We start from the raw sequence: 25,081 nt of genomic DNA, 5'->3' as shown, positions 1-25,081 counted from the left end.
AGAACAGGCAAAGGAATTCCTCTCAGAGTGTTAATGTCTTAGCAAAAAAAGATCCACTATTACCAAGCGAGAAAGATTTCCCAATGATGGCCCAAAAAGATTACATGATTTGCATAAGAAGCAGGGAATACTGTGTGTCTCCCATTATTCCCTTTTCTACATGTAAGTTTTTGTTGTAGTTATTCTATTCTAGTCTCTTCATTGGAGGTGGGAGAGAACACAGGTGTAGATAGCTTGTCATCTGATTTCCTGGTCAGCAGCCCATCTGGATCTGGAGACATATCCAGATCTGATGAAGAGTTGTGAGCATCCCTGAAATATACTAGACTTTGAAATGGATGTACTAACTAGATGGGATACTAGAATACCCTCCTTGGGAAGGGTTAAGTGTATTCTATGGACAAGAGGAAGACTGAAGAGTTATTTGATGACCAAAGGGTACACTGTGTCAGAAACTAGCTACTATTCACCAAACACATATCTTTCTCCTCTTAATGATAGAGTGAGATTATATTTTCTCAGCCTCCTTTGCAGGTCGGTAAAGCCAAGTAATTAGGTTCTGGCCAATGAAACGTGAGTAGAAGTAATAATATGTTGCATCCATGACTAGCCCTTAAAAATTATCCTACGTGCAAAATTCCCTGGCCCTTCTGTACCAATCTTCAAACCCACATTAAAAATAGCAGAGCCACATGATGAAAAGATGCCCCAAATAACCAACGCGAAGAAAACCATCACAAGTCAGAAACACCATTTTCGGCTTGACATAAATGAAAAATAAACCACACTCTATCCCTCTTTTCCAACGTCCACGAATTCAAATAAATATTTATTGAACAACTACTATGTACAAAGTATGTACTTACTTTTTAGGTACTACAGATTTTAAAATGTGTTAAGATATTTTTATTCAAAGATCTTAACTAACATAGCATAGGATAGCCATGCATGCAGTAAGAGCTATATTTGATATAAATTTTATAGGAAGTATGAAGGGTCATCAGTTAATTAAAAGTCCTGAATCTACAACAGTTTTCTTCACCATTTCTTTATATGGCACAGATATACCAAATAGCTAATAGTTTACACAGACTGAGTGCCACAGTAGACAAATTTTGCCTCAGTGTAACCTAAATTCTACTACAGGATCTGACCTTTACAAGCTGTCTGAACTTTGGCAAGACACTTCCCTGCCCTGGGCCTTAATTTCTTTAGATAATTAAGAGGTGAGACAAGATAATCTATATTAAATGAAATAATAACATTGTGTCTTTCACCAAAAAGGAATTGAAGTTAATTTCTCAAGCAGAGGGCTAAAAGAAAAGGCAAGTTTAAAAAAGAATGCTTCTGGGGTGCCTGGGTGGCTCAGTCAGTTAAGTGTCTGACTTCAGCTCAGGTCATGATCTCACAGTTCATGAGTTTGAGCCCTGCATCGGGCTCTATGCTGACAGCTCAGAGCCCGGAGCCTGCTTCAGATTCTGTGTCTCCCTCTCTCTCTGCCCCTCTGCTGCTCGCACTCTGTGTGTCTCTGTCTCAAAAATAAATAAACATTAAAAAAATATTTTTTTAAAGAATGCTTCCACAGAGACTTTGTACTATACTCTCCTATATTTTGAAAGTTTAGAAAAAAATCTGTCAAACACAACAGAGACTTGTCTTGCAGAATACCTTCATTCCCGTACTCAAAAAATACACCCAGCAACACAGATATATTTTCAATGATTAATTTTGTTTCTTCACCACTAAAAAAATGACATGATGTATTATTCCCATCAGGCTTATCATCATCAACTAGTTTTAAACTTTCCACATTAGAAAGTGTAGCATTGAAAAATTTAAAAGAAGGGGTAAAGAATATCAGCGTTGCCTTAGGAAAGGAATTTCCAACAGGCAAACCTCTTTTGCAAAATCAGACATCTGAAAAATTACCAAGACTTGTTGAGATCAAAAATATAACCTGCTCCCTCTTTCCTCCCAGAATGATAAGAACTATATATGACTTATTCAAGAACATAGTTGTTTGCAGAACCAAACAACACTTTCCATAAACAATCAAATCTTCTGTTTATCGTTGTAAGCTACATCATAAGGTATACTGAGATATTTCAATAAAATCCATGTGATTTAAATTTCAGAAGAGCAAGTAACACTGAAAATCATTACTGCTCTTTTATTCACAATGACAAAAGAAAAGAAAAGAGAAATGACAAAAGAAAAGATGTTTCTTGGTGGCTTTCATGACTTGGAGATGAAGATACTGCAATAAAAAAAAATAAAAAAGAAAGAAAAAACCTGAAAATTCTAATATGTTTGTTAATTTATAAGCTATAAAGAAATCTCTTTCTGTGATCATAATTCACAGCATTTCCCAAAAGGCCTTGTTTCATTGATACCCACTGATATCAGAAATAACAATTACAGAAATATTTATAAACAACACAATACCTTGTTTACATAGTAAGTAATCAACCAAAGATACCTGCAGCACAATTTAGCTCATTACCGAGAAAGAGACCTTTTAAAAATCTTGGGCTTCAAATCATATCCAAAGTGAAGGAAAATATTCAAAAAATAGAAAGACCTCTTCAAAGTCCCAATATAAACCATCACAATCAATCCATATTTACTGAACATCCACAGAGCAAAACAATAAACTAGCAAATAATCCACTGCTCTGTTAAAAAAATAAAACACATTTTTAATCATGTGTCCCCATAAAGAGGAAGGACTTCCCTAAAATGACGAGAAATAGTTAAGACACTTACGAAGAATTTAACTGAACACTAGCAAAGTCATTGGCCAACCTATCATAAACGCAAGACCTACTTGCTTCATGGCAGTCTCTCCGATTTTGTCTGAATGTTTGCGGATACTCTCCAAAAAGTCTTTGAGATCAGACATAGAAACATCCTTAATTTCTTCTCGAAGCTTGGGGATGTTGTCCACCATCACCTTGCAGAATCGATAGTGGCTTACTTGAGGCAGATAGGTATGCTCTAGATGTTCCAGAGTTTTCAGTGCAGGATAATGCCTATAAAAGGAATTGTATCACCTTTAGCTCAACTCAGTCTTCTTTAGGGCCACAGATATATTCCTCAGGTAAAATTTCTGGCCTCAATTAGTTTTGATTGTACATTAAGACAAATACAGTATTAAGTTTCAATAAAAACATCAATGGGAAAGTGTCAAATTATTAAAAATTAATATATGCACTAAAGGACTCAATAAATTCCAATCAAAAAAGATTTTACCCCAAGAAAATAGAAAACTTAGAAAATCTACCAATGAAATTATACAAAAAATAAATGAAAATACAAGATGATCATATCAATGCCAAAACAATCATCCTATAAAATAAAGTACCTAAGTTTAAACTTCCAACTATGGCACAGGGAAGAACTCAGAAAATCTTCTACCCAAAAAAACAGATATCATCAAACCTTTTCAGGGCTCTGGAAATCGACCAAAAAAGAACAAATTGAAAAGTGTTTTTTCATGAAAACTGTTGAACAATGGAACTTTGTGGTGCTCTCTCCTGGGGCTTCCTCCATCAACCCTCCAACTCCACCCACTCCCCATTCCCCCTCCCTCCCATTGGTTATATTGGCTTGTCATAAAAACCAGCAGCTTCCCTGCCTTTATAAGGAGTGGCATTATTAGGAAAAGTAGCAAACTCCAGATGGATGGATGGATAAATGGAAGGAAGGAAAGAAGGAAGGAAGGAAGGAAGGAAGGAAGGAAGGAAGGAAGGAAGGAAGGAAGGATCCAGCTCTCCTGGCCTGAAGTTGGTCGGGGTTGGGATAAAGGGCAGATTGGAGGACTAACCAGAAATTTAACATATGTAAATAAGAGACCCATGAAAAGGCCTGATAGCTCTTAGTATATCCTAGCTGATTGAGGCTGTGCACACATGCAGAAAGACACCCAAAAGAGCCTAAGCACTCCACACAACCCTGGCTGACAAGGAGGCAGCAGGCACACACGTAGAAAGCCTGGCAGAAACTAAAAGCTCAGGATGATTTGAAAACTGCCTGAAATTTTGATGTATTCTGTTGCTTACACACAAATCCACTGACAAAGGGTAAAAACCTTATTGGCTTAAGTTTGTTTGAGTGAAAACCTTGGACTAATCCTTAGTTGATGACTATCTTTTAACAATAAAAATGAAATACATTCCAAAATAAAGACAGAGAATTCCTTGATCTGCCTTACAAAAAATACTAACAGAAGCCAGAAAAGAAATGACAACAGAAATTAACTTTAATTCACAGAAATAAATGAAGAGCACAGGAAATAGTAAATATATGTGAAATACAAAAGAGTAAATAATATATTTTTCTTTTCTCATTTTAATTTCATTAAGAGAAAAAATTTAAAAGCAATGATTATAATACTGTATCATTGGGTTTATAAAATATAGAGACATAATATATATATGACAATAACAGCACAAAAAAGGAGGAAAGAAATGGAGCTAAGTTAAAGCAAAACCACTACTATATATTCTACCAAAACTACATCAGCATTGACCTAAAGTCAAAGTAGGCTATGATACATTAAGATACAGATTATAATCCACAGAGCAACCTCTAAGAAAATAATGCAAAAAATGTATCATTAAAAAATCAACAGAGGAATTAAAATAGTATACTATAAAATATTTCATACAAGAAAAAGAGAGAAAAGGGTAAGAACAAAAAGACATGAAAAACTGAAAACAAAAAGTAAAACTCAACCGCATCAATAACTACATTAAATCTAAATGGACTAATAAACACTTCAGTCAAAAGGCACATTGTCAGACAGGAGGCGCCTGGGTGGCTCAGTCAGCTGAGCATCCAACTCGGTTTCGGCTCAGGTCATGATCTTGGGGTTTCATGGATTTGAGCTCTGTGTCGGAGCTCTCCGTGCTGGCAGAGTGATGCTTGCTTGGGATTCCCTCTCTCACCCTCTCTCTCTCTGCCCCTTCCCAACTCATGCTATCTCTGTCTCTCTTAAATAATAAATAAATAAACTTTAAAAAAAAAAAAAGGCAAATTGTCAGACAGGATTTAAAAAGAATGATCCAACTATATGTCCTGTACAAGAAACACAGTTTAGATTCAGAGATAAAAGTAGGTTATTAAAGTAAAAGATGGAATAAAATAGACCATGGGAAAAGTGATCATAAAAGTGCTGAAGTGGCTATATTTATATCAGATACAATAGATTTTAAGAAAAGAAATATTGCTGGTTAGGTAGAAGTAAATATTGCTGGTAATGCAATAGCAAAGAAAGTAATATTTATCTGATAGGTAGGAAAGCTTCCATAAGCATAAGAGAACAAATAAAACTAAAATTAATAAGGTTGACAAAGTAAAATCAAAATAAGTCATACATTAAAAAAATAAGAATAACGAAGAAACAAAAACTTGGTAAAGATTATTGACAACAGAAAAACTTAAGGTTTTTTTTAAAAGCAATGAACAAAAAGCAATGAGCAAAGAAAAGTCACAAACATTGAAAAGGCCAATATATTGGCGGGGGGGGGGGGGCCATGTAGAACTGAACAGATATGTAAAAAAAATACAAATCAAAAACATACTTTTGTCATGCAAACTCCCAAAGATTTCTCAAAAGATATGGGTATTATTATCAGAGGTTTCAATAAATGAGAATTTACTGCCTGCTGGTAAACAAATTTGTATTAATGATACAAGTTTTCAGGGAAGAATTTTACCATGACAAGCATTCTAACCAGTTGCATTTCCAAAAAGAAATATTAGGTTTACAAAAATATATAAGCCTCTTGAATTGTAGCCATTTATTTTTTTTTTTTATTTTTTTTTTTAAATGTTTATTTATTTTTGGAACAGAGAGACACAGAGCATGAACAGGGGGCGGGGGCGGAGAGAGAGGGAGACACAGAATCGGAAACAGGCTCCAGGCTCTGAGCCATCAGCCCAGAGCCCGACGCGGGGCTCGAACTCACGGACCGCGAGATCGTGACCTGGCTGAAGTCGGACGCCTAACCGACTGCGCCACCCAGGCGCCCCGAATTGTAGCCATTTATATTAGCCAATAAAAAGCTAATCTAGGTGTCTAATAACAATGAGTTGGTTAAACACATCATGATATATCAATGTAGTCAAAGACTAAAAGCAAAATGTTTACAGTATTGTTGAGTAAAAGTTATGTCAAAAATAAAACTTACAGGTATAATCATAATGTTTACAAATTATAAATATGTATACATGTATAATTATGAATATATGTGCATGTATGAGCTATGTATCACTAACTACATGCATACACACATACATAAGTACACAGAAAATGTCTAGAAAGATATACACAAAAACGTTAAGCCGTGATTTTTTTTCCTTTGGATAGCAACATTATGGGTGACAATTTTCCTCATGTTTTTCATTTCCTAATTTCCATACTTACCATGATATATTTAGTATAGGAAGAACTCAGTTCTGATCTTATAAATAAAAGAACTGATAGCTCTGTTTCAGATTTTAAGAATGAATTTTATGGTAGATACTTAAGTTCGTCTCACTCCAATGTACTTAGTACCATAAACACTAAGGACTAGAGACTGGTTTTACTGATTTTTTTATTGTTTTTCCCTCATATGTTCCAAAAATCAAAATCTTAGTACAAATAAATAGAGGGTAGAAAGATTTATTTCCCCTACATTTAGAAATAAAAGTACAAATAGAGTTAATGTGAAATGGTTGCTTTTATTTATTACAATTTTACAGACTCAAAAACAGTAAAATTCACATGGTTTAGCGTAAACAGAATGGTGTTTATACTACAATTAGGTATGAAGAGCTATGTGCAATAAAATGCAATTCCTCTAGAGAGAAACCTTAGAAAGGATAGAAAGCCAGAAATTAAGCCAAAAAGATAAACACACTTTGGGGTTTAGTTATATTTTGGAACATTGTTTATAGAATGAGAAAAATCTAACAGTGTTGCCTGCGGACACAGGCACATTCACTGATGAGACACATGGCTGCATGCTGAAAACATCTGGTCTGTCAAATAACTCCACGTTTTTCAAGGCTAATTAGTACAAAACCCAGTGATTCCTGGCAACAAAGAATGTCACCTTATTTCCCCATCGTCCTTTCCCTAGCATATTCATGCTCCAAATATAACAGTCCAATAAGATTATTCAAATTTCTAGCGCATTTCAATATCTGTGACAGGTTAAAGAATGATAGCCAATTAAACACCTGTATAGCAGACACCAAAAGAAAAAATTTCTATTTCCAGCTGCCATGGAAATCTAAAACCAGATTTTGACATTACTTTTGACAACCTCCAAACATTATTAAAAAGGAATCAAAAGTCAAATTCCTAAGTTTCACTTGCATGTGTGCTAGTTTTCCCTGTCTCCCCCTCATTAGGCTCCCTAATAGAAATGTGAGCAGAAAGAAAGTAAATGAAACAGAGGCAGGGAATATAAAAGAAGAAGGAAGGGAAAGACATTTAAATAATCCGGTAAATTGGATAACTAAGGTCAGAATAATTTAGACATAGTTGAATGCTATTGTGAGAAGAGGAATGTTAATTCTAGGCAAATTAAATTTTGGTTCTTTCTTGCCATGGTACAGAACTCTTTCACAATAATGATTTTTAAAATTCTAATAAGTGATCTTTTAAAGCAGATCACAACTATCCATGAGAAATTTTTATAAATTCAGAGTATGATAAGAATATGAAATGAAAGCTCTCACCACAGGAAATATTAGTGCCTTTCCTAATCAAAAAGCACCATTAACAAATATTTTTCAAATTCAAAAATCCTTTCAACGTATTAACAAGTAGAAAGATGGTCAGATATCTTTCCTTAGGAAGCATAAAACCTAGAAGTATTATCAGTATTTACAGCTTAAAACAAAAACAAAAACAACAACTAGGCTTCCAGCCATGAAGGAGTAACAAGGAACAGTCACGAACTCCCAATCTTAAAAAGCAGAATACTGGCTAACATATAAAATCTGTTTTCAGATAGTGGACATTCAGTGGCGTCTGATAAAAGGGAGACAAAAAAGGTACATTTAATAATTATGCAGATTATCTACCTGAATGTGATTTCTACATCATGGACACAAAGAAAACCTAAACAGAGCCCAGCAGCTTAGCAGAGTTAGAGTCAGAGACAGAAGTTCAGAAAAGCTGACACAACTTGAGGTTGTACAGCAGAAATCCAAACAAAAAGAGGGAGAGGGAGCAATGCAGAAAAAAAGACTGCAGAATCTGCAGAATCAACACAGGGGTTCCCTTAAGTCTTTGCCGAGTACTAAGTCAGTCATAGAAAAAGTGGGATTCCACACAGACAGGCAAAAACAAGGGAAGGAAGGAAAGGTAGGCAGGGAAGGGAAAGAGGGGAGGGAGGGAGAGACAGAAAGACACCAGGAAGATGCACGATAAACACTTCAAAGAGCTCAGACAATGCAGAGGAACCTTGGTGAAGAATCCCTAGAAATTCCTGAGTTATTCAGAGTACATGAATACTACTCTGAACTACCCCTGAAACGAAGGCGCGGCTCCAAAGATTAAAAAGAGGGGGCAGAGGGCGCATGCCTGGGTGGCTCAGTGGCTTAAGCATCAGACTCTTGGTCTCCTCTCAGGTCATGATCTCACAGTTCATGGGTTCAAGCCCCACATCAGGTTCCACATTCCTGGCGCAGAGTCTGCTTGGGATTCTCTCCCTGCCCCTCCCCTGTCCATGTGCACGCTCACGCACTCGTTCTCTTTCTCTCTCAAAAATAAAAAAATAAACTTTAAAAATGGGTTTGAGGAGATCAAATAGATCTGCAAACAACTCAACTGTTTGCCAAAACAAAGAGCAACACTCTCTAAGGGAAAAAAAGGCTCTCGAAACTCCAGACACTCAGCAACATAATATAATGTTCGTCATCCAATCAAAAATTATTAGATATGGTAAGAACCAACAAATTGATCTACAACTAGGAAAAACAAAATCAGTCTGCAGAAAGAGATCCAAAATGCCAGAAGTGACAGAACTAGCAAAGAAGTACATGAAAAGAGATATCAGAGCCATATACATGTAATTAATGAAAGACACAAAAATGAGAAATTAAACATAAAAAAAAAACCACAATGGAACTCCTAAAGATGAAACACATATTATCTGAAATGAAAATATCACTGGATAGGATTAAAAGAAGATTAGACAGTACAAAAGAGAGAGATCAGTGCACTTGAACACAGCAATAAAATCTGTCGCATATGAGGCAAAGAGAGAAAAAAGACTGGGGAAAAGATAGATCTTCAAGTCATCTACGGGATTATTCAAAGTTGTCTAACATAGATGTAACTGAAGTCCTAGAATGAGGATGGGAAAAGGACAGAAAAAAATGTTTGGAAAAACAGTATCTGAACATTTTCCAGATTTTAAGAAAATTATAAACCTACAATCCAAAAAGCTAGACAAACCACAAGGAGGATAAATTCACATAAATGCATGCATACACACATATGGACACCAAAGTGAATCAAAATCAAATTGCTAAGAAAAAATGACACAGATAAAACTTTTAAAACAGCTTAAGGAAAGACACATTAAGTACAGAGTGACAAAGATAAGACTGCTCACACACCTTTCCTTCAGAAACCACATAAACAAGACAAAGACATGCCATCTTAACTAATGAATCTTTACACCTAGAATTCTATGCCCTTCAAAAAAATTTTTCAAAAACAAAGGGTAACAATAAGATATTATGTCACTCACCAAGATGGCCATAATCAAAAAGACAGACAATAATAAATACCAACATACTGAATTTGCAGAAATTGAAATCTTCATATGCTGCTAGTGGAAGGCAAAATGGCATAACTGATTTGGAAAACAGTCTGATTTGGAAAACAGTTCCTCAAATGGTTAAACATAGAGTTACCACGGGATCCAGCAATGCCATTCCTAGGTATACAGCCAAGAGAAATGAAAACATATGTCCACACAAAAACTTGAAACAAAAATTTATAGCAGTATTATTCATAAAAGCCAAAAAGTAGAAACAACCCAAATGTTCATCAACTGATGAATGGATAAATAAAATGCGGTATAACTATACAATGGAATATTATTCAGCAATAAGAAGAAATGAAATACTGAAATATGTCATAACATGGATGAGTTTTGACAATATTATGTTAAACGAAAGAAGCCAATCACAAAGAACCACATATTGTAGAATTCCATTTATAGTAAATGTCCAGAATAGGCAAACCTAATAGAGACAGAAAGTAAATTAGTAGTTCCCAGCAGCTGGCAAGTTTTGTGTGTGTGTTCGGGGTGGGGGGGAGGGTAGTAACAACTAAGGGACTCAGAGTTTCTTTTGAAAAGAATAAAAGCATTCTAAAATTGATTGTAGTGATAGCTGCACAACTCTGTGAATACAATAAAAACCACTGAATTATACATTTTAAATGGGTGAATTAATAATGTAGAAACTATATCTCAAAAAAGCTGTTAAAATATTTTAAACAAAAAGGATATTAAAAAACAGACCATGTAAAGACTAAACAAAAAGCAGTAGTGGCTATGTTAATACGAAACAACATTTTTTAAATTTTTTTTTTGTTTTATTCATTAGAGAGAGAGAGAGAGAGAATGAAAGAGCATGAGTCGGAGAGAGAAAGAATCTCAAGCAGGCTCCAACACTCAGCACGGGCCCTGCTGCACGGCTCAATCCCACAACTCTGGGATCATGACCTGAGCCAAAATCAAGAGTTGGCCGCTCACCTGACAGAGCCACCCAGGCACCCCAACATATATTTAAAAAAAAAAAAAAAAGAATATTACCAGGGATAAAGAGGAACCTTCATAATAATAAACTGGTCATCTCATCAAGAAGATACAAAGAAGATATAACAATGCTAAATGTATATGCACCCAACAAGAAAGCTTCAAAATACAACAGCAAGAACTGAAAGAAGAGAAAAAAGAAATTTGCAAATCCACAATCATAACAGACAATCTCAACATTACTGTCAGCAATTGACAAATACAAAATCACTAGGATGTAGAAAACCTGAACAACACTGTTAATCAAGGGTATCTAAATAATAGTTAAAGAATGCCCTATTCAACAACAGAATATACATAATTTTGAGGTATACATGAAATTTTCACCAAAATGGACCATATGCTGGGCCATTAAAACAAGTTTCACCAAACATTTAAAAAGTTGAAATCATACATCTTACATTCATGAACACAGTGAACTAAAATTACAAATCAATTTTTTAAACCTGAAAAATCTACTACTTGTAAATTAACCAATTCATTTCTAAATAATGCGATTAAATTTTTAAAATCACAAAGGAATTAAAACATTTGAGATAAAAGGGGGAAAAAACACATCATCATAAAACAGGTAAGAGCAGTTAATGCACTGCTAAGAGAAAAATGTACAGCTTTAAATGGCTACATTAGAAAATAAAGAACCAAAATCTACCTTATAAAGCTAGAAAAGAGGGAATTAAACCTCAAGTAAGTAGGAGAAAGAAAATACTAAAAATAATAGCAGAAATCAGTAAATAACAGTAAAACCTAAAGATGCTTTTCAGAAAAAAAATTAGTGCAACTGATAAATTTCTAGCTAGAATAATCAAAGAGACCGAGAGAGAAAAGACACAAATTATCAACTAAGTAATGAAAGAGAAAGCATTACTACAGAGCCCACACATGTTAAAATTACAAGGGAATATCCTGAACAATTCTGAGATGGACCAGCATGGTGTGCAAGGGACCTAGTGGAGTGTGGAGGATGTCCATATACAAAGGCAGCCTGGCATGGAGTGTCAGAGCCCAGGAGAGATGACAAGGGCATTCAGCCAGGACTTACAGTATTACAGCCCAAGTGGAGTAAGGAGGATACCATAGAGGAGGGCAACTCAGTGTGCAGTGTTGAGAAGGTAAAGAGTTGCAGTGACAGCGATGATACGTGATTAGTTTCATACAAGGAAATGATTCAGTAAGTAAATGTATTAAGAGCAATGAAAACCAGGTTACTCACTAATGAGTACACCAGGCACATATATCCTGGCTTCTACATAACATTCTCTACCAAAAGAACCATAGTTACTCAGAGAGTTGCCTTATTCCAGGGCTGCAACAGGCAGATTATAAGATGAACCTGAAAAATACCTCCTTCGTAACAGAGTCCTCCAAAAATTAAGAGGACATGTTAAAAGGACATAGAAGCCAGACATAGAAGCACCACTGGTGCCATTCAGGATAATTTGAACAAGATAAATCACACTAATAAATCATGACTCATCAAATAAAATAAGAAACTGTGAGTCCATACTGACATAAAAAAAATTAAAGTGAAAATCTGATGAAAAATGATTAACTTATATAACTAGAAAATACCTCCCCACAAAATTTTTAATTGCAAATGTAAAAAAGAGCAACCTTACAATGCAAATGTCTGAAAGACACCATCTTAATCAAGTAATCAAAGTGGACATCATCATTGATAGGACAAATAAAATTTATGTGCCACCTGTAAGATGCAATGAGAACACAGCACCCCCTTTGTGATATTCCAGCCAAAGACATAAAACATGAATCTAACCATGAGAAAGTATCAGACAACTCCAAACTGAGGCGCATTCTACATAAAAATTGGCCTGTAATATTCAAAAGTGGCAGTCATGGAAGTCAAGGAAAGACCGAGGACAGTTCCAGGCTGAAGAATAAAGAGACATGACCATTAAATGCAACACACGTTTTAAACTGGATTCTTTTGCTGTAAAGAACATGATTGAGATAATTACCAAAATCTGAATTGGGTATGAGGATTAGATGCTACTAAAATATCAATGTTAATTTCTATTCTCTGTTGCATTGTGGCTGCACAGAAGAGTGTCTTTATTGCTTGGAAATCACACTAAAGTATTTGGGGAGGGTGTCACATTAGCAACTTAAAACTGATTCAAGAAAAAACACAGTTAATTTATACTGTACTTGAGAATGTTTAAAAATAAAAATTTTTAAAGACCACAAAATAAATGATAATAACAAAATTTACAACTACTATAACAACAAAAAGCACTAACTTTACAAAGTTATTAGATAAGCCATGCATTGAAAGAAAATATTTGCAGGATATTCCTAATAAGAGGAAAAGGTATCCAAAGCATATTAATGAATTCTAATAAATGAAAAAACAACAAGAACAAACCTGAGAGAAAAATGGGCAAAATAATGAAAGAAAATCCAAATGCCCAAAAACCAATCTCACTAGTAATCAAAAAAATGAAAATGCAGAATAATGGTCTATCATTTCATAATCATCAGACTGGCAAAAACCACAAAGTCTCACAATACAGATGTTACCTAAAGGTGGAGTAACAGACCTCCCCAAAAAATGACAGTGGGAGTCTAAATTGATAAATCACTTTGGAGAATAATATCTAGTAAGAACAAATACATGAAAATCCTTTTTTTGATCCAGCTGATCTCTTTCTAGGTATAAACCATATACCAGCAGAACTGGTACTACCTGGGAGCTTGGTAGAAGATGCCTAATCTCCAGAATGGCCTCAGACCTACTGAATTAAGAATCTACATTTAACAAATCCCCATGTGATTTGTATATATAGCAACATTTGAAGAACATAGTTCTCAAGAAACCCTGAATGTGTGAACAAAGAGACACAAACAAGAATATTTACTGAACCACCGTCTGCATAGCAAACAACTGGAGACACATCAAATGTCCTTCACAGTATGTGAGGACAGCTATCTTGTAGTAACAACAATCCCAAAAATCTCAGTGTCTTAAAGCAAAGATTTATAACTTACTCATACTATACACCCATACCAGGTTGGCAGAGAAGTTCTGTTCACTGCAGTTACTAAGGGATTCAACCAACATCTTGAAAGTTACCATTGGTCACACCCAAAGGAAAACAGACCTCTGGAAGGACCTTGTGCTAGAAAGTAACTGCTAAGCCCAAAAGTAACATTCACCACTTCTGCTCACATCTGATCAGTCACACAGCCCAATGGAGCCCAGGAAACATAATCCTACTACGGCGCCAGAAGAAGACTGAGCTGGAAGTATTGGTGCACAGCACTTATAACAACTATTGGAAATGAGAGGGGAAATGTGAATTATTTACATAATGGACTATTATGAAGGATTAAAGTAAGTGAACTAGATCTATATACATAAATAAATTCTCCATTAGTGTGGAAGCCGCAAAACAGCAGATATTTTTGTCTGTTTTCTTCAGAGCTGTACCCCCAAGAACAATGCCTAGCATATAGTAAGTAATCCATTCATTTTTGTGGAATGAATGAATGAATGAATGAATGAATCTCAAAAAAACCCGACTGAGAACCATTCATGTACATGTTTTTAAAAACACAAAATAATACAATATATGATTTGCAGACGTTAAAAACATGGACTAGAAAGACACCAAATTTATGATACTGGTTTCCTCAGGGGAGTAGTGAAAGGAATAGGGTTGAGGAAAGGGACATAAATCTTATCTATAATTGTAAAAAATGTCTATCTTTACCTCTCTCTGTCCAGATATGTCTATATGCGTCTATGTGTATTTATATATATGTAAATCAAAACTGGAAAATTATTAATATCTGTTAATTCAGAGAAGCTGGTACACAGTGTTTTTTTTATTCTCTGTAATCTTCTGTAATTTTAGAACGTTACTAAGAGGTTATCAGAAAAATAACACTACTTTCATATCTCACCGAACAGAACTACTCCTATTATCTTACCTACATTCTCATATGTGAACACCTCCTTCTGGGAAAAAGATGGGTGTCTAAGAAATTCAAAAAACTTTGATGCTTCATGCTTTTTAGGCTTTAAAATTCTTGAGGATTTAATGGTTTTATTAACAATATTTCTACTGTTATTTCAATATCACATTTTGATTCTATACTTTTTCCCTTGAAACCTAGGTAAAAATCAACATTCCAGAAAGATGTGTCCTGTTTATCAGACAGCCTCACATACCCCCTCATACTGCAGCACGCTCCAGGGTAGTGTGCTTACTCTAGCTTGGGAAGAAGAGCGGAAGAGTCACTATAGACATTCCTTTGGAAAAAAACCAGAAGAAAACAGCCTCCATAATCATGTGAACCAGCTTCCTAAAATCAATCAGTCAACACCTCCCTCCCTCCCTCACTGTACACATAGACTTCCTCCCTCTCTCTCTCTCCCCCTCTCTCTACTGATTCTGTTTCAGGGAAGAACCCTAAGTCACCCCTGCACCAGAACCAGTAATCATTTTTCTACTACAATACTAAACCAAAGCATGCTTCTCCAATAAACTACCACTAAAAGTTACGTGTTTTATCCCTGAAAGACCAGGTCTTCTAAAAACCAAACTATGAGTAGTGTTTTTCTTATTAAACATGATATGTGGCAAAATACATCAGCATACCAGCAGTGTATATAAGTAAGTCTCAGGATGAATCAACAGATACACAAAAGGCTAGAGAGGATGTTATACGGACTTAATTATTTCTTGAAAGGTTAGGCTAAATATGGACCTTAAAACTATCCTAATTAACAGAAATTTTACATAATAAAAAATATTCAATAAAACAATCTTACCTTTTAGTTTTCATCTGGTCCCTCAGTTTGCTATACATCTCTAGGACTTGAAAGAAAAGGGGGAAAAGAGCATATAAGTATTATTCAGAGCAAGTGAAAAACGTATTAAAGCTAAAGGAATTACATCAAGAATCCTAGTCCATTTCCAGCTCCTCACCTGGAAGACACAGCATTAATTTATCAACAGTGGCTGAAATATTTCTCTGTTGTAGTCGACACTGCTTCAGCTCTTCCATTGCTATTACCAGCTTGGCAAGAGGAAAAAAAACTGAATTATGCCAGTAGCTGTAAATAAAAAGCTTTCAGTCACATTTTTCCACCCTGTGTTCAATTCATCAGAAAATCCCAGACAGTTTCATAGAAAGACCTGCCAAGTGAACTAAGAAACTGCCTTTCTCAACTAGTAAAACATTCCTGCGTGGTTTCCCATTTTCTCCCCAGGATACATACTATACTGGAAAAGGCCAGCTAAAGTGGAATCCTAAAATCCAGGGGCTATCCAGAAGAAAAGAAAAAACTTGCAGATTTTCTCCAAGCCTTACTCAGACCCTTCATTATGCTTGGTTTCATCAAGTCTTCTGAGAAGATCCTATGTTTCTCTCATCAGTGCGAGGCTCCTTGAGGGAAACAGTCCTCCCTATATTGCTTCAGTTGGGTTTTAAACATAATCTTCAACTAAATCTCTATTTTAACAAATAAACCACATGCTTAGAAGTTATGGCTTTTCCAAGAGTTCCAGTTTAGGGAAGAGTAACTCACTTTTCCTTCCCATTTGAAGTCATACCACACTACAACTAGAAGAAACTGCATTCTCTGTGTAATTTTAAATATGTGAGACAAACTTTCAAAAAACAGTAATCTACATAGCTTTTTGTGGTACTCATCCCGAACTTATACTTAAAAAACGTTATCTGCTTAGGTAATACCATACAAAAAGAGAGAGAGAGAGAGAGAGAGAGAGAGAGAGAGAGAATAGCCCTGATTAAGTCATTGATAAAACAATCAAAAGCTAGTCTTAAAAATTATTAAAACTAAGTAAGTACTAGTAGGTAATAAAAGTACATGACACAAAGAACAGTGATGGTCTGCAAGTCAGAAAATAATTGCTATGTAAATTTTAGCAAATCATCTGTTTTAGTTTCCTCACCAATAAAATGGTGATAATACCTGTCCTGATTTATCATAGGCCTGTCATGGGAATCAAGTGAGAAAAAGGATGTAAAATAATCTTGTAAACTGTGATGGCTTAAATGGCAATTATATCAATTAACAGAATCACTGATTCACTTTTTAACAAATATTTATGGAGCACCCACCTTGTGCCAGTCACTGTTTAGGCAGGCAGAGGGAATATGGCAATGAATAAAACAAACAAAAATTCCCGACTTCACGGAGCTTAATTTCTAATGGAAGGAGACAGACAGAAAACAAACATACCACTAAAAATATGTAATAGAAGAGCACGATAGGTGCAGTGGAGAAAAATAAAGCACAAAAAGTAAAACTAAAAAGAATGCAGGAGTGAGAGCGAGTCTGCAATTTCAAATAAAAGGCATCATTAAGAAGGGAACATCTGAGCAAAGTCTGAAGTAGAATATTGGGGAAAAAGCATTCCAGACAGAGAGAACAGCAGTGGCCACTCAAGTGATTTAAAACCACAGCTACGAAAAGCTACATCCTTGTGCTCACTTTGGCAGCACATATACTAGAAAAGCTACATCCTTTCTCATTACACTTTCTAGCGGCTATATTCGTGTAATTCCGAAAAACATTAGGAGAAGCAATGATAATGTCCAAGTTCCTCCAACACACTGCTCTTGGTCTTCTAAGCCATCAAGAACGCAGTCATCACAAGAGAATGACAGGAAACAGAGAAGATTTGTTCAAAAGGTAAACCAGCCTTACTTCCTTTCCCTCATGTTGCAGTTTTCTATTAGTATCCGTCACTTGATTCTGTGGAGAGAAGACAATTTAAACTCATAAAAAAACAAACATTTGGACAATTGTTGGGTAAGATCAACATTCTTTTTTTAACTTTTTAATGTTTATTCATTTTTTGATAGAGAGACAGAGTGTGAGTGGGGGAGGGGCAGAGAGAGGGGGAGACACAGAATCCGAAGTAGGCTCCAGGCTCTGAGCTGACAGCACAGAGCCCGACATGGGGCTCGAACTCATGGACTGTGAGGTCATGACTTGAGCCGAAGTCGGACGCTCAACCGACTGAGCCACCCAAGCACCCCAAGATCAACATTTTAAATGAAAAGACTAAAAACAGTTATTCAGATACTTTCAGGATCCCAACACGTTTTGGTTTAATGGCATTCTCTTGGGTCTAAATTCTATCAACTTTTCTACTCAATGTTTTCTACTGCATGGTATTTTTAAAAATCAAAGAAAACAAATTTACTGACTGACATGTTCAGCTTAGAATATTCCAAACTAAGACACTATAACAACTAAAGATCACACCTGAGTTGTGGAAAGAAAAGAGAGAAAACAGAAAATAGAAAAAATTACCCAGAGAACCTTTGCGTCTCTACTATATGTACAAAGAACAAATTTTACCATAGATATTCCTCACTTCACCAATGTATTCCTGGAAAACTTGGGTGTAAACTGAACTTTTAACTCAGGTCAAATTTTCCGTTTATTATCCTAATTTTATTTTTTTTATTCTTTTTTTTCTTTTAAGTTCATTTATTTTGAGAAAGGGGAGGGGCAGAGAGAGAGAGGGAGAGAGAAAATCTCAAGCAGGCTCTGTGCTGTCAGTGCAGAGCCCAACACGGGGCTCAGTCTCACAAACCATAAGCTCATGACCTGAGTCGAAATTACGAATTGAATGCTTAACCAACTGAGCCACCCAGATGCCCCTATTATCCTAATTTTAGAAAACATTTTATCTTAATTCTTTTTGAAAATTTTTTAACTGTGCTGTTATTTTTGACAGAGAGAGAGAGAGACAGAACACGACTGGGGGAGAGGCAGAGAGAGAGGGAGACACAGAATCTGAAGCAGGCTCCAGGCTCTGTGCTGTCAGCACAAAGCCTGACGTGGGGCTTGAACTCGTGAACTGCAAGACCATGGGCAGATCTGAAGTTGAACACTTAACCGACTGAGCCACCCAGAGGCCTCTTTTGGATCATTAATTCAAAATAGTTCCTAACACTTCCGTATTCTCATTTTTTTTTTGAAATTAATCAATCTCTTCATCAGATAGTCAAAACTATGTAAACAGGCCTTAAAATTTATCTAGAGTTCATAATTTAAAGGCGCTGGCACCAAGTTTTTTGACATCCACTTTTGGAGATTCGACTGATATAAAAAAAATTAAGTATACAGAATAGTAATTTCCTCACCATGTCGATAGTATCAAAACATGAGCAGGGGCACCTGGGTGGCTCAGTCAGTTGAGCATCCAATTCTTGATTTTGGCTCAGGTCATGATCTCATGGTCATGAGATCAAGCTCCATGCCCAGCATGGAGCCTGTTTGAGATTCTCTCTCTCCCTCTCCCTCTGCCCTTCTCTCTCTCTCTCTCTCTCTCTCTCTCTCTCTCTCTCTCACTCTCTCTCTCTCTCTCTCTAAGCAGCAACAACAAACATGAGCAATATTAACTTCTAAAGCTTTCTTTAATGGAGGCTTTCTACCCCCCTTCCACCAATAACTGCCACTCCTTACACTTTTAAGACACTCCCTTAGCTGAGTGTTTCCTATTATGTCCCTTAGAACACCAAGAAATGTTAATAGGCACTCTTCACATGCACCCAGAGGTGCACACGGTGCACAGATAGATACACACACACACATACATACACACACACCAAATGTCCCACTAAAATTCAGTGGGAAATTCCACTAAACACGTTACTTTATTCAGGACTTCTTGAAGCCTTTAATATTCTGCATGTACCATGAATGCCCAATAAGGGGGATATCATACAGAATGTTTTCCACATTTATTTAACATAACACCCTTTTACTGAGGATCATCTTAAGAAACTAGTTTTTCAGGAACACACATCTGAAAACTTTTCCCTACACTATATACTACACCTGGAGTATCATTTTCAGAGCAGATTACCACAAGCACCTCCTTTTTTCACAGACAAAATAAAATCCAACCTTCTCCAGAAAGTCGTTATGAAGTAACAGAAAAAGAAGAAACCCTCAAACCTCCTCTTTACTATTTAATAGTACCACATGTGAAACACTTGGTTTTACTGGACTATTAGCTCAACATGAATTAAGAATTAAGAATGTAGCTGTCCCAAATGCAGAGCTAAGACAACACTAATAGAATCATTGTCTAAATGCTTCTAAAATGCTTCTAAATGCTTCTAAATTGTCTAAATTATGGGGGTCAAGAAACTATTTTCGCAAAGGGCTAGGTAGATAATCTCTGTTGTAACTATTCCTCTCAGCCACTATAGCAAAAATGCAGCCATAAACAAAACGTAGATGAATGGGCATTGCTACATTCCAACAAAACTTTATTTACAAAAATAGGAGACAAGCTGGATTTGGCCTGCAAGACACAGTTTGCTGATCCTTCATCTGGAATCAGTAAGATGGTAAGACTCTAAGACCACATGATAAGAATTACATTAAGATGCCATGTTTTAGCAAGGCCACTGACAACTGAAACACGATTAGATGGGAGTATGTTTGGAGAAGAACTCAAAGCTACACACATGAAAAATAAAGGGTATTTTAGCCCAAAGATGGGTAAAATATTCATTTAGAGATACTATATACTATACCTGGACACTATACACTATACCTAAATAACACCTATCTATCAAATATCTGAAAAGCTATCACAATAAAGGTGCTAAAGTATCTGAAGGGCGATCAGAAGAAAGATGCTGCCCTAAAAATAGTGCTTATTACTCAAACTAATAAATGGATGTTACTAGAACATAGGAAAAATATCAGCTTAATATAAGAAAAAGCTTTCAAGCTATGTGAATAAAAATGGGGTGGGATGCCTTGAATTGTACTGCTATTCCGCCCCCCCCTTCACAGTAGTTATTCAAGAGTAATTTGTTTTTTAATCCTAGATATCTCATGAAATTCCACCTTCCATGAATCTCCTAAATTCAAAATCATGGTCTCTATTTACCTTATAAAGACACAATTTCTAAAACTTTTTTTAACCTCAAACTCTTTGCAAGAACATTTTACATTGCAACCCGTACACAAGTTTAAGGAATACACGCAAACACGCAAACACACACACACACGCACACATGCATGCCTGAAGTAAAATTCCATGTAATACATGCTATTATTTTCTATTCTGTTCTGTTCTATTTCATTTCAATTTTTATTAATAATACTGATTATGGCCCCCTAAACTGATCTCATGCAAATGATAGTTCTAAAACACATTCAGAGGTGGGGTGCCTGGGTGGCTCAGTCGGTTGGGTGTCCGACTTCAGCTCAGGGCATGATCTCATACTCCATGAGTTTCAGCCCCCACATCAGGCTCTCTGCTGACAGCTCAGAGCCTGGAGCCTGCTTCAGATTCTGTATCTCCTTCTCTCTCTGCCTCTCCCCCAACTCGCACTCTCTCTCTCAAAAATAAAATAAAAGCATTAGAAAAAAATTTTTAAACACATTCAGAGGAGCCTAACCAACGCTTCTAATAAAGATAATTACTATTTCAATACTATTATAACATAAAAATGAAAGGAAACGGGATGCCTGGGTGGCTCAGTCAGTTAGGCGTCCAACTCTTGGTCTCAGGGTCTTGAGTTTGAGCCCTGCGTTGGGCTCCATGCTGGACATGGAGTCTATTTAAAAAAAAGAGAGAGAGAGAGAAGAAAGTATCCTGCTGATCCAGGATGCTACTCCATGTAGAAAACATAAACATAGAGAGAGATAATATATATACTATGAATCAAAGGAAAGAGTGGGTATTCTAGAAAGTGTAGTTTCTCTTCATTGTTATGTTAAAATAATACTGACAATAGTTAACATTTAACCTTGTCCATTTTCTAAACATTTTTTCTAGAGTTCAAGAATCGCAAATTTTCATAGGTTCTTAAGCCAGGTTGAATGGATCCCTCCGAGAGCAAAACCTCCCGGGTGTGCCGCTAGACTTTAATAGCCTCAGGTTTCAGAGGAAATGAGTGGAGCCTGAAGCAGTCAAACACCCTGAACTGGCAGTCATGCTTTCTCTCAGGGGCATCTTGAGTAATCTGAAGGAATTTGCAACCTGGAACAATTTGGAGGAAGAAAGAGGAAGGGAAGATGAGTACCAAGCGGCCAGTGATACCAGCAACTGGTGAACATTATGGGCAATATTCAGTGGTCCTGCCAAGGAAAGTATTCTGCCCCATAGCTACTTCAGTGACCAGAGGCAGAGCTTTATGCTGTCCCTCACAGACAAGGGGCCCGGAGAGCAGAGGGAGAAGTTTGGAATATACATACAAGAAACACAGAAAAGAACAGCCTGAGGTGAGAATGGAAAGTTGGGATGGCTGAGTGAGGACAAATAGCACACACGGCTCCTGGCAAGAGCCCCATATCTTTGTTTTTAGACATTGCAGATACTTCTGTTCATCTGAAGCCTCAATTGTCCATTTCAGCCTTCAAAACTTCATTGTAACTTTTTATTTTAAATGTAATCAAATTGGGGCGCCAAGGTGGCTCAGTTGCTTAAATGTCCAACTTCCTAAGGTCATGATCTCGTGGTTTGTGAGTTTGAGTCCCACATCAGGCTCTGAGCTGACAGCATGGAGCCTACTTGGGATTCTCGGTCTCCCTTTGTCTCTGACCCTCCCCAGTGCATTTTCGTTCTCTTTCTCTCAAAATAAATAAATAAACTTAAAAAAATTCTTTAAAAAAGACAAATATAGTCAAATTGTTCATACTTTTTAATTGCTTACTACATTAAGTAAACATTTGTAATACCTTCTCATGTAAGATATTTTTCTAAAATACACTGTAGTTTATTATTCTTTTAAATGAATGTACCAAGATTTATTTTACTAATCTTCTACTAAATGACTTTAAGGACATTTAATGACTTTAAGTTTTACACATTAGAGGGCAGGGCAGGGGAAAAATAATTAAGTTAAATTAAATTTAGGGGGTGTAGGTGGCTCAGTCGGTTAAGAGTCCAGCTCCAGCTCAGGTCATGATCTTGTGATTCATGGATTCAAACACCGCGACAGGCTCTGTGCTGACAGCTCAGAGCCTGGAGCCTCCTTTGGATGCTGTGTCTCCCTCTTTCTCCGCTCCCCAGCCCTCCCCTTTCACACTCTGTCTCCCTCTCTCAAAAATAAACATTAAAAACATTAAATTAAATTAAGTTTTACACATGAAAAAGAAATCATATGAACATCCTTATACATACACCTATAGCCTTAGAATAAGTCTTTAAAACTATGTGGAGTCTGGGGTTCCTGGGTAGCTCAGTCAGTTAAGTGTCTGACTCTTGATTTCGGCTCAGGTCATGATCTCACAGTTACTGAGTTTGAGCCCTGCATCAGGCTCTGTGCTGATGGTACAAGCCTGCTTGGGATATTCTCTCTCTCTCTCTTTCTCTCTCCCTCTCTGCCCCTCTCCCACTCACACTATCTTAAAAAAAACAAAAACAAAAACAAAACAAAACAAAAAAAAAACTATGTGGAGTTTTAAGTATTCATAAATAAAATTGCTCTCCTTGAAGAGCGTAACAATCTATACTCCAACCAGGCATTCCCTGTTTGGTATCATATCTCTACTCTTAAATAGCATTTTTTTTCATCTTTTCATTTAATTAGGTGACATTTTATTGTTTAAGTCAGCATTCCTTTAATTTTCTAAATTGTAGAGTTCCTTTATATTTCTTCTTATATGAACCATATATTAATGTCTATTTCTCAGTTTATTAGACTGTTCATATTTTTCCTTTTAACTTATAAAGACTTTTCCTATGTTAAGGATATTTATCACTTAGCAAATGTATTTTTTTCTTTTTTTGGCAAATGTATTTTTAAATAGCTTTTATTTATTATTTATTTTTTTTTTTTTAATTTTTTTTTTCAACGTTTATTTATTTTTGGGACAGAGAGAGACAGAGCATGAACGGGGGAGGGGCAGAAAGAGAGAGGGAGACACAGAATCGGAAACAGGCTCCAGGCTCTGAGCCATCAGCCCAGAGCCCGACGCGGGGCTCGAACTCACGGACCGCGAGATCGTGACCTGGCTGAAGTCGGACGCTTAACCGACTGCGCCACCCAGGCGCCCCTATTATTTATATTTTTAACTTATATGTAGAAAAGATTCTTTCACTTTAATGTTGTCATTTCTATCAAACATTTTTTTTCTGGCTCTACAAATTTTGTTTAGAAATGTACTCCTCAGTCCCCAAATCACATAAATATTCATCTGTACTTTCTACTAGTTTCTTTATGGTTTTGTCTTCTCTATTTAACTGTTTTGTTCATCTGAAATTAATGTTGATATATTGAATGAAAAACAGATCAAACTTAATTTGAACTAAAATAGTTACGCATTAAGCACAGTAACAACAACAACAAAAAAACAAAACAGAAGAGCTGTTACTTTTGGAGGGGAGAGTGAAGAGAGCAACTGAGAAGGATACAAAAGAGATTTAACTGTGTTGGAAATAATACACTTCTTAAGAAGGTTGGATAGCTGTTGTACAGCTCCATAAGCTCTTACTTGAAACCTTGGGACCCACTGTGTTTTGGACATCAGAAATTTGGAGATTTTATAAAGATAATATGGTACATATTGTACATTACATAAAACCTCTACCCAATGGGTAGTAGGACAAGATCCCACCATCAAACACACTAATAATTCTGCAGCAAAATACAAAATTTTACATTAAATGAAACATTTAAAAGTTTGACAGCTTCATGCAGGTTAGGTTTTACAGTCAAATTAGCTGATAAATCACTGTAGCTATAAATAGCCCACTTTTCCCCTCAATAAAGTCGCTTCTTTGCTTTTCTTACCAATGTATTGTTTTATAGGAATTTCACACTCACTATCAAGTTCATCTTTTGGGGATCTTAATCCAAATTCCAATAAGAGAAAGAGGAGGAGGAAGAGGAGAAGAAGAAGAAGAAAAAGAAGAAGGGAATGAGGGAAGGAAGAGGAGGGGAGAGGAAGAACAGGGGAGAAGAGAAAAAGGAGAGGGGAGGGGAAGAAAAGGAGAGGGAAAGGGAAGGGGAAGGGAAGGAAGGGAAGGAAGAAGGCAAGAGGAAAGAAGGAAGGAAAGAGAAGGGAGGAGTTGAGAGGGGAGGGGAGGGGAGGAAAGAAGAAAAAAGAAAGAAAGAAAGAAAGAAAGAAAGAAAGAACAAAAGAAAAGGGAGGAAGGAAAAGAAAGAAAAGAGGAAAAGAAAAGAAAAGAAAAGAAAAGAAAAGAAAAGAAAAGAAAAGAAAAGAAAAGAAAAGAAAAGAAAGAAAAGAAAAAGAAAAGAAAAGAA

The 25,081-nt window shown here is 36.2% G+C and overlaps 1 protein-coding gene across 9 annotated transcripts in view; it reads right to left on the bottom strand.

The window, feature by feature from the left end:
- EXOC6B (exocyst complex component 6B) overlaps positions 1-25,081 on the bottom strand; it is a 616,421-nt gene that overhangs the window by 502,145 nt on the left and 89,195 nt on the right. For 8 of the 9 annotated variants that reach the window (XM_040458548.1, XM_040458544.1, XM_040458543.1 and 5 more), the window contains 4 exons: positions 17,538-17,585; positions 15,790-15,880; positions 15,633-15,678; positions 2,827-3,031 (listed from right to left, as the gene is read on the bottom strand). In XM_040458548.1, the coding sequence (XP_040314482.1) occupies positions 2,827-3,031; positions 15,633-15,678; positions 15,790-15,880; positions 17,538-17,585 (390 nt within the window). The remainder of the gene's footprint in view (positions 1-2,826; positions 3,032-15,632; positions 15,679-15,789; positions 15,881-17,537; positions 17,586-25,081) is intronic. The other variant, XM_040458551.1, reaches the window with a different exon arrangement.

The sequence above is a fragment of the Herpailurus yagouaroundi genome, unplaced genomic scaffold (assembly GCF_014898765.1).
Source record: "Herpailurus yagouaroundi ecotype Mexico unplaced genomic scaffold, PumYag 221, whole genome shotgun sequence".
NCBI lineage: Eukaryota > Metazoa > Chordata > Mammalia > Carnivora > Felidae > Herpailurus > Herpailurus yagouaroundi.
The sequence above is the reverse complement of the archived record's forward strand: the minus strand, read 5'-3'. Positions and strand labels throughout refer to the sequence as shown.